General features: G+C 40.2%; 1 protein-coding gene across 1 annotated transcript in view; it reads left to right on the top strand.

The window, feature by feature from the left end:
- Positions 1–11,025, top strand: part of INTS3 (integrator complex subunit 3) — a 37,862-nt gene that overhangs the window by 6,293 nt on the left and 20,544 nt on the right. Inside the window, exons 2-5 of the mRNA XM_006895872.1 lie at positions 5,050–5,133; positions 6,306–6,389; positions 10,409–10,522; positions 10,655–10,739. Of these exons, the coding sequence (XP_006895934.1) occupies positions 5,050–5,133; positions 6,306–6,389; positions 10,409–10,522; positions 10,655–10,739 (367 nt within the window). The remainder of the gene's footprint in view (positions 1–5,049; positions 5,134–6,305; positions 6,390–10,408; positions 10,523–10,654; positions 10,740–11,025) is intronic.

Here is an 11,025-nt window from a genome sequence, read left to right as displayed (position 1 = left end):
TGCCTAGTATGTCAATATTTATGCGTTCCATTTCTTCCTTAACAATATCTAATTTTCCTACATTCATGGTTCTCACATTCCATGTCCCAATCACCACAATAGAGTTTAATTTTTCAAGGTCACTGACTTACATAAGCAATATTTAAACATATACTCCTTACTAGGCTGGGTATTCACCTAGTTAAAGGTGGAGAAGCTGAGGGGTAAAAGGGATCCTTTTAACTTGAGTTTCCAGCATGATGTACATACTGTCAAGCTGAAAGGCCTTCCTCCCAGCCCCCACGCCATCTTCTGCTGCCATGGAAACATGGTCAGGTAGTCTTAATACTAGAAAAATTATCTGGCATCTAATAGAGATGGTAAATATTTATTCAGCTCTCTGAGATCTTCTTGTAGAGGACTTGCACTGAGCAGAGCTATTCTGCCAGTAACTACTGGCAACTGTATGATTTCATCTTTGCTAAGAGCCTGTGGAGACCTGGAGAAGGGGCCTACTCGACTACAGGACTCTTATTTTCCTGTGGCCATGGCCTTTCTGTCACCTTGCCATTTTCCCACTTTTATTTTGAAGAGTAATTTCTGTAGTTCAGGAAAACACCTTCTTTTTCTTTTTGGCCCTCACATGTCTTTCCTCATTGCTTTTACTTATCCATTCCAAATGCTGTAGTCTTTCCCCTTTTTATATCCTTAACGGGGCCTCCCTCTTCCAAGAGGCCACTTCTCTTTTTGACTGGGCAGTGACCCATAGAATTGACTCAGGCCTCTGAGGAGAGTGTAAACTATCAGGGAAGGCCCTAAAGGAGCCCTCTTTAGCTCAATGTCTCTGTTAGATCACAGCTGGACTTAGCTGGCCCGTAGGGCCACTCTCCAGCTTTGCATGAGGATCTTGGTGCAGAATCCGCTAGTCACGCCTTCTCCCCTCTCCCCTGTCCTTTTCTCTTCTGGAAGGAAAAAAATTGAAGAGGGTGAGAAGCTAGGTCAAGGACTTATCCACCTCCTGAACTAGGGTTTATAATTTTCAATAATTTTAAAGGATGTGCAATTAGAAAAGGGGACCCTGATCCTTAAGAATTATTCGTGCAATTGCTGAGGTTTCAGTTGAGTAGATTCTAATTTAGCTGAGGCTGTATGCTGCTGTTGTCTTGTTTAATCCTCAAAACCACCTTGGGACATAGACATTTATCTCCTTTTCTGATAAGAAAACCCCAGATATTGAGCAGGAATTTCTTCCCTCAAGTAGAAAGCTATAGCTAGAATTTTAGGCTTCTATACCACTTCTTGTTCACCATTTCCCTCCACTCTGAAACTTCATGTTAACCTAGAGCACATAAAGGGGACCCCCTCCCCCCACCCCAGATCTATCAGTAAGAAATAATCTGAACCTGTTAGCTGGAGTCACTGACCATCTAGATGTTGGTAGATAGTCCAGGTAGAGAGGGATAAGACTGAAGGAGAAAATCTAGCCTGGGAATTTTCCTTCTCCACTTATCGTGCAGGAGCTAGATTAGGTAATGATAGAACTCTTGAGCTTTAGAAGTTTTCATGTGACCTCACAGCTCCTTTTCACAAGTAAGAGAGTGCTGTTTATTAAGGCGACCACACTGATCTGACCTAATTTGAGGATAGTCAGAAGCTGTGAGTTGACTTCAGGTTGAAGCTCTCTAGCTATGGAATCTTCTTGCTTTAACTCTCTTCTGTCCATTTACATTCCTAAATAGGGACAGACATATACAACCACAAGGCAAATCTGACTGTGTTTCATTCCTAGGCTGCTTTCCCATGATCTTTATTTATCAGTCCTTAATGCAGTAGAGCTACTTCTCAACAAGTTTTGTGGTGACCTCTTGGGTCAGGTAGAAGCAAATAGAGGGGGGGAAACCCAATTTCTTTTCTACTTTGGCCTTTGTGAGGGTTTTGCTAGCATCCTCATCATCACTGGGAATGGGAAGCTGGCTTTCCTCATAAAATGTTCGGGACAATCCTCAGATAACATTTTAAAGGAGTCTTTAGAAGCAGTTTAGGCAGTGATAATAGTGTTAACAGGTAACTGATTTGGGCATTATTTTATCAATATTTAGAGACCAGAGTGACTAAGATTTTCCTAGGATGTTGAGCCTTATTAGGGTTGGTCTTTGCTATTAGAGTGGCCCTCGAATAAATAGACATTTAGTGAAGCTGTCTTCATCCTAATTTGGATACATTAGTAGTTTTTAAAGTTTGTTTATAACTTTAATGGAGAAGTATCAAACATAAAAAACCACAAAGTGTAATCCTTATGTTAATGTCACTCAGTTTCAGTGCTTGCTAGTATATCACAGTCTTGTTTTATGTCCTCTTAAAGTCACTATACATTGTTTTGAAGCAGATCTTGTCATTTTACAGGTATATACTTCCATCTGTATATCTGTGAAGAACTTTTTTGTCTGACAAAACTACAGTACCATTATTCAGTGTTAAATCTCATGTCTCAAAATCTTTTATAATGGGTTTGTTCAAGTTAGTAATAAAATTTTATTTTGAGTTTAAATAAAACTTAGAAAAACTATATGTAAAATTCTTAAACACTCAAAATATATAAGAATTCCATGTAGTATAATTTTTCTGTAAATTTGATAGCACTTGGATTCACTAGTGTTTCTCACATTTTCTTTGTCATTGTCTCTCTACATACAGATTTTAACCTTTTGAGAGTTAGTTTGCAGCCATGATGACTTCTCTTACATGGCCACTGTTCTATTATCAAGATTGGTTCTTTTAACAATCTTAAATAGCATATGCTACTGTCTAAGTTATGGTACATGTTGACATCTTACCAGTTGTCCCAGAAATGTCTGTTATAGCACGCCAGGATCACTCACTGAGTTGTCAGTCTTGTTAGATGCCATCGACTCATAGCGACCCTGTGAACAACAGACTTGAACCCTGTCCTATCCTGTGCCATCCTCACAATCTGACTCAGTTGAGCCCATTACTGCAGCCATTTGTATTCCTTAATATGAAGCAGATTCTCGGTCTTCTCTTTCACAGCCCTAACAGAATTTTTTTTTTAACCAGTGAATAAGCCCTCTGTTGTAGCCTCTGTGTTAATCTGTCTTTTTTTTTTTTTAAGATGGAACTGAAGCTCTTCCTTTTTTTTTACTGTACTAAGTGTAATGATCTTCACCAGGGACTGACTGGTCTAGCATGTCCAAAATATGTAAAATGAAATCTCACCCTCCTCCTATCTTAGGGTTCCAACATAATAGTCATGAGGATCGTGCTGGACCAGCAGCCTTTCATTTTGTGTATAGAGGTACTAGGAGTCAGAACCATCTTCATGGTGCCTACCATTTTTCATCAACAATCTGAATTTACCTGAAGTTTCTTCATGATTAGATTTAAGGTTGTGCAGTTTTGACAAGAAAGCCTTAGAAGCAATGCTGTTTCCTCCTCCGTGTATTATAGGAAGGCACAGCTGTGCCATTTTGCCTCATTATTATCACACTGGATTGAGGTGGTGTCCTACAGATTTTCCTACAGTTACTATTTTTTTTCTTTATAATAAGTATTTTCTGTCTGTGCAAATACTCTTGTATTAGTATCATACACCACCTAATTTTAACATCCATTTGTGATACCGGGTTATTCTGGATAATCAGTTATTCTGTATTATTCGTTCTACATTTATTACTTGACCTTATATTGTAAAGAAGAGCTTTCTCTCCTTAGATATTTATAAACTTAACAGAATGGCCTCATGGAATATTATTTGGTGGGCTAAATTTTTTTTAAGTTTACTTTTATTATTTTTTGTGTATGTACCGTCAGATCTGACTGGTACAGGAGGAGATTGCCCCTCCTTCTCCAGCAGAGCATCTGGTGGATTCAAACCTCAGACTAAAATTTTAAGTACAGCAAAACATAGACCAGTTCAGCAGTGTCTACATGCATAATGTATGATGTAGACTACATTCTGAGTTCTTATCTGCAACTGTTCTTACTTGCCTTTTCTAAGTTGTTTATTCCTCATTAAACTCACTGTCTCTTAAAGTTCCTATCTAATCTCTTGAGTTATTATCATTTGATACCTAGTAAGTAGACTTAACGCAGTAATGGCCAAGGCTGAGATTCTTTATTGGTTAAAATAAACTGTTATTCATTTTACTTTTTTTTTGGTGTTGATGTTGTGTACCATTGAATCAGATCCAGTCTGATTACCCTTCCTTCTCCAGGGGAGCATCTCTTGGATTCAAACTGTGTGCTTTCGGGATTGCAGCGCAGCTTCTTGCCATTAGACGATCAGAGCACCCTTATTATTCAATTTTAAGATTACTTCAGGGGCTATTTTTTTTTTAAAGGATTACATCAAGGCAGCATTTTTAGGTGTCTGTCCACATTCTGGGGCTCAAAGAAGTCTAGAGTCTGTGAGAATTTGAAATTTTGTTCTGCATTTATCCCTTAGATAAATCCCAAGACTCTTCTTGGGAATCTTTGATCAAAATGTTCATTAATCAAGGCCAGACACCATCCATTTCTTCTGGTCTCATACAGAGATGATTATTTGTAGAGGCAGTTAGCCACACATCCCACTTTCTCCTCTGACTGTTCTTCCTCTGTTGCTTCAGGCAAACAGAAACTTTTACATGCTTTGGATGGCTGTTTGCAAACATTTAAGACCCAGTGCTCTAGACAACAAACTAGGAGGTACACTAAACGTGTTTGTTTATAGGCTTGTTAAATAGGTTATCACATGAAATTATGGTCCTAACGTCCAAACCAGGGAACTGCAAACCATAGGCGTTTGGTTGTATGTAAATCATTTTTAATATATGGATCCCACCTCCTCTTTTCCTCCCTTGCAGTTTATGTATTAAAGAAGTCAGGTCGTCTATCCTTATATCTGCATTCTTTATTTTGCTAATTATATCCCCATGGTGTCTTTACCAGTTACTTATTAATTGTATTTAGAGGTATAATCAGCTTGATATTTTTTTCCAACTCTTTTTTGGGCCAAGAGTACTTCATAGAGGGGGTGATGGTGATGTGACATTTAATCTTTTCTCTTCTCAGAGACTGGAAAGGTGTATGAACATTGTTACATCGATGACTACTGGTGTCTCAGAGAGAGAGGCCAATGATGCACTCAATGCCTATGTGAGTATAATTTTCTCCACATCTTTTTCTTTAAAAGCTCTAAGATACTATTTTTTAAAATAATGGAAATAGCAAAGAACTCTAAATTAGAGGACTGAAGTTAATGTTGGCTCCCAAAACCAGGTTCCCCATCTTCTCTGTTTGTGGAACCTCTCTCTTAGAGTCTTAGATGTATTTAAATAACAGTATCCTCTTTCATGTACAGTTATGAGTCATATAACATCTGTTCAGGCAGCATCCAACTGCATGCATGTTGTGGTCCCAACCGTGTAAAACCTATTGTATGAAGAATTCAAAGTATATACACTGGTTCATAACAAACAGACCCTACTTTATAACATGGAACACTATTGTTATTATTACTGTATTAGAGAAGTTTTAATACATCTGGATGTTTTTATGATGTACCATCAAGTCAGAACCAACCCATAGGTGACCGTCTGGCAGGTTTTCAGTGGCAGTTAATCTCATGGGAGGAGATTACCCATCTTTCTCGGTGGATTTGAACCATGTACCTTGGTATTGCAGTATAGCTTCTTACCACTAGGCCACCAGAGATCTCTATGTCTTAGTGCATAGAAAGATATACCATGTACTGAGATAATTATCAACTATCTGACAATAGGTATGAACCCCACTTATTAACTACTCTAAGTTACATACAAATTCACCTTAAAGACCATAGTCAAGGGACTATGTGTATATATAATACAGTGTTCACACAACAGCCTGGTCACAGAATACCCTGTGTCACAGAATATATTATGGACATTTACATGACTTATATCATTTCACAAATTTCAGAAGTTCAGTTGTTTGCCTAAATTATGGCCTGATTTTTTGTAGTCCAGTCAAGGGCCTTGATCTCTTGCCTTTGTATAAGATGTATATGTTATTCCATGACTGACTGTTTGTAGTATCTCTCTGCTTCTGGTAAAGTTGATGGAATAGGTTTTTTTTTTAAATTTTTATTTTAAACATTCTATTTACTTTGTACCCCTGGCCAACATATTCTCCATCTCTTGAAACCAATGCCTCATTACTTTCAGGAAAAGGAAATCATCACATTTAAGAGTTGATGATTCCCTTTTACAGGTTATTCAGAAGTCCGAAGTTTTCTTGACCTTTCTTTCTGTGAGTGGTAACAGTTTTTTTTCTTCCTCACACCCCAGGTTTGCAAAGGTCCTCCCCAACATGAGGAGATATGCCTGGGCCTCTTTACTCTTGTCCTCACTGAACCCACCCAAGCCCAAAAGGTAAGACCTCTCTCTCTCTGGACCTACCTATCCTCTTCAGAAGTTATCCAAGTCTGTGGTAGAACTTAGAGTTTACTTGGGATGATTTCATACTCATTTTCCTGAATCTTCTGGCATTGCTGGGTCACCTTAGTTCTCCAAATACAGTTAACAACCCCATTTTTACTCTGATGAAACAACTTTATGTTTAGAACCCAAAAGGCAATATGAGAGTAAAGAAAGTATTTGAAGGAGTTTTACATTTTAGGTATATAAAACCCACCTCAAAGAGTTGGAACTTAATCCAAAAAACAAATGCTGTAGTTAAGTCTCTAGGAGTTCCTATCCAGGAAAGAGTGACCTATGATTTGTCGATTTTATTATTTGACTGGTGAATATAAAAAGCAAACTTAAAATTGCAGCAAGTAGAAATTAGATTTAACAGCTAAGAGTGAGCTGACTGATATAGTAGTATATAGCAGTAATATATAGCAGTAATAGTGTAGTGACTCAGAGAACACTAGACTACACAAGTCAGACTGCCTGAGATACAGGTGGAAGGAAAGCTAGTCAGGAGTCTCAAAAATAGTACAGTCTTCTTTATCTTCTGCCTCTTCACATTTCTCCTTTCCCAAGGTTCCTTGTCCTTTGAGTTTTAACATGATGGTTTAAAAGTGTTTCTGACACCTAGCATTAGCTATGTGACACCATCATAGACTCTTACTGCATAAGGGTGATGTAGGAGGAAGTTACTGTGTTCTCTGCCCAGCATTGGGTCAGTCTCTGTTCAGGCAGGATTCCATTTAATCCTCTGAAAAATCTTTGCAGCTGGTAGTTTTAATTTGTCCTCCAAATCTGCTCCCAGTTTCCCTATGGAGTAACTGTAGGCAGAGATGTTAAGTCATTTGGCCAAAGAGAACCAAAAAGAAAAAAAAATCATTCCCAGGGACTGGGATGGTATGCTCATAGTCCCCTAGCTGTCTGGAGCATAGCTGTCTGGATCGGTCCCTGGGAGGATTTATGAGCATGGGAACCTACTGTTTTTGTATTCTTCTAGTGCCAGCTGAAGTCAGGTCTGTGGTGAGGGTGGGCAGTGGGGCAGCAAGTATTCACAAGTCTGGGCTGGAAACTTGTTAAGTTTTTTATTATCCCTAAGACTTGTCCCTAAGAATCCGTAAGATTGTCTCCCACTTGATGAAGTTAATTAATGATAGAATCCATTTCAGCCCTTTTATTAAAAACAAATTATTAGCAAACATAGGGGTGGACAGGTTGGGCTGAAGTTTTATTTTCTCTTGTGTGGGTTTTTTCAAATGCAGTTGGAATCTCATTTAAATACCTCAATGCAAATTAGTTTTGCCTACTAAAAGAGTAGGAGTGTGTGTGTTTTCAGGTGAGTTCTACATTGTTGTTGTTGTTGTTGTTTGATGCCGTTGAGTCGTAGATGACTCATAGTGACCCTATGAACAAACAGCCTGAGCACTGTTCGTACATAGAGTTTCCGGAGGCAAGCCATTTCAGAAGTGGATGCTGCTCCTGCTTCCAGGCTTGATTTAGTCGGGAAGCTCCAGCCAACACTGTCCACCATGGGTACCCATTACTACGATTGGCACATCACTGTCACAGGCTTCAGCATCACAGCAACCACAATTTACCTCTGTACAGCAATGCACAGACCAGTGCTATACCACCTAGATGAATGTTTGACAGGAAGACAATTTGAACCTGGCCGCGGGCTACAGATGAAAATCACCCACCTTCGGTTTGGTAGCACAGCTTCCTTCCACTAGGCCAACGTAGCTCTCTCTTGATCGTCGTCATTGTTATTGTTGTTTGATGCCGTCGAGTCGTAGACGACTCATGAGCTCTACATTAGCTGGGATAAATCTAAACCTCAGTGAAGGGATCAGAATGTGTTTGATTTTTTTTGTTGTTTCTTCCCTTGACCTGGCAGTAAGAGACTTTAGTGCTTTGCATTGTTTATGTTTATTATGTAATGAATTTGGCTGTCCACACTTGGCAAGGGACTAGAATGTCTGGGTCTTTCTTTGCCATGAGGAGATCCTGAACCCTTTGGGAAGGTGGGATTGCTTGTTTTGGGTCTCACCGATTGAAAGCTGCCCCACGGTTCATGTTCACATGCTCATGTTTTCCATGTAAATTCTTAGCTCTTAGCCTTCTAGGCTGGACTTGAGGTGAGGCCTTTCACACAGACAGGAGGAGGAAAGAAATTAGGAGGGCCTATTTTTAAATGAGTGAGGAATTGTCCTGTGATAATGGCTCATTTAGAGACCTTGAACCAAGTCAGAGTAAGGTATAAGAATTAGTGATGTATCTTCTAGAGTTTTAATCCTTTCCCTATAAAGGGTGATGATTGTTGTTATTCATTGTTAACGAAGTCAGAACTGACTCATAGCTGACCCTCCGATGAGTTTTCAGAGGTTATAATTGCCTTGGGAAGATTGCCTATCTTGTGGATTCAAACTGCTTACCTTTGGGTTGGCAGTACAATTCCTTACCCACTAAGCCACCAGAGCTCCCTAAATGGTGATTATCTTATGTAATACTTTTGTCACATGGAGGTTACTGATATGGCTGATAAATAATAACTTTGCATTAGGTCTCATTTTAAAGCAGAGGGGCTGTTTTCTAAGGATCTATTTGGGTTAATTTTATAGAATAGAAACCTTTTCTCCAAATCACTATAGGTTGTCAGATGGAGATGGGGTAGTGGAGACAGTGGTAATGGAAGCTGAGCCTTGAACACCTTAGAAGCCTTCTCTGGAAAGCATAGGCTGAGGAACCTTGGTCAGTGCCACTCAGAAACTTTAAAGGAGTGAGGGTTGGCATTCTGGACTTTGTTAGTGGGGAGGATTAGAGTAAATTGAACAAGAGATTTCAGTTTAGGAGATATCAGGTCAGATATCCAAGGAATAGGCCTATAATAGATTTCCTTCCATTCCTGACTTAATATCTGCCCTCTTGGTAGCTCTTATAAATGTTTATATTCTTTGAGTTTGTTTATGTCTTGATGTCTGAACTGAACAGTGAACGGAACAGCTGGGACCAGGCCTGATGGGTGCTAGGGTGATGGGGAAGTCTGAGCTGGAGGCCTAAACTTCTGTTAGATTCTTGCCATCAGGAGATAGAGTAATGGGAAAGGATCTAAAACCTTTGCTGCGGTCTCTCTTCATCAAGGTTCAAGGACTCAAACCTTAGCAATTCTTGGTCCAGACCCTTGTTACTAGCAGTCAGCCCAAGAAAGAAAGTTGAGGGCTATGAGGACATAGACCAGGACAGTACTGCACTCAGCAAAGCAGGAGGGTAGATGTGCAACCTTTACCCCACCAGCACACCTCTTCTTTTTTTTGAGACTGCTTCTCTTACAGGAGTCAGACTTCACTAGACAGGCTGAGAAAAACCCTAGGTACGCACCGACCTGTCTGAAGACATCAGCGTGCTTTCCCTCCCTGCCACAAGTATGGATGTGCTGAAGGATAGCCTCCTTTTTCAATACTTGGGAGAAGCAAAGGGCAGCCAGAGAAAATAAGATGTCTAGTTGAGGACATTCTGTTTTAGTTCTGCCCGTTTGTGTGGCCCCCTGACCCTTCTTCCCTTAGCACGCCTAACCCTTGCTACATCTGACTAAGTCAATATGGAACTAAAAACCTCTTTGGGATCCTTTCCAGCTTGTTGAGTTGCACCCATTCTGTAGTGACCTTTCTCTGGCGGATGGAAAGCAGATGGCCTCCACCTGGTTTTGCTCAGCTTGTGGCATCAAACAGTGTGACACTTCATAAGAAGGGAGATGAGGGACAGAGCTAAGAGCCTTGCTCAGCAGGCTTTCCTGCCCTGTTCTGTATTCCCTGGGACAGACAGAGTAAGGGAGAAGTTGATGGTGGGAGAGTCCTGTGGAAGGGCATGTTCAGAATTCTGTGGGCATGGTTGAAGAGGCTCAGGGGTAGAGCCTTCCTGTGGTTGGGGTCGGGAGTCTCCCCTCAGAGAGCCTGCTGGCTACTTACTAACCTCACTTCTCACAGTGTTACCGGGACTTGGCTCTTGTGAGTCGTGACGGCATGAATATTGTCCTGAATAAAATCAACCAGATTCTCATGGAGAAGTACCTGAAGTTGCAAGATACCTGTCGTACCCAGGTAAGGCCAGAAATAAAAGAGAAAACCCAGCCTGCCCTATCATTGTGCCCCTCAGTTATCATGGGATTGAATTAGCATCATCCTCAGGTGTGCAGGCCCTGCTCCCCAGCTGTTTTCTCCTCTCTCCTCTAGTTGGTGTGGTTGGTACGGGAACTAGTGAAGAGTGGGGTTCTGGGAGCCGATGGTGTTTGCATGACATTCATGAAGCAAATTGCAGGTGAGTTGCTGGAAGCAATATAAGGAAGAAAGTGAAAAAGCTCAGAAATTATATCCAAGCAATGGAGAATGGTTGTTAAGTGCCTGTAAGACTCAAATTTCTGAGTTGCTTACTCTCTTCATTTGACACACAAACATTTTCTGACCACATTTATTGTAGAAAGAAATTTCTTGATACCACAATAGGCCTTTTGAAACAATAAGTCTTGCCCTGTTTTCCTTCCTGCCAGATCCAATATATGACATAGAATATTTGGTGTATTTTAGCCAATCTTCACTCTGTTTTC

The sequence above is a fragment of the Elephantulus edwardii genome, unplaced genomic scaffold, assembly GCF_000299155.1.
Source record: "Elephantulus edwardii isolate Elephantulus edwardi_28Jun2011 unplaced genomic scaffold, EleEdw1.0 scaffold00176, whole genome shotgun sequence".
Taxonomy (NCBI): Eukaryota; Metazoa; Chordata; class Mammalia; order Macroscelidea; family Macroscelididae; genus Elephantulus; species Elephantulus edwardii.
Note: the sequence above shows the minus strand (reverse complement) of the source record. Positions and strands in the feature narration are given on the sequence as shown.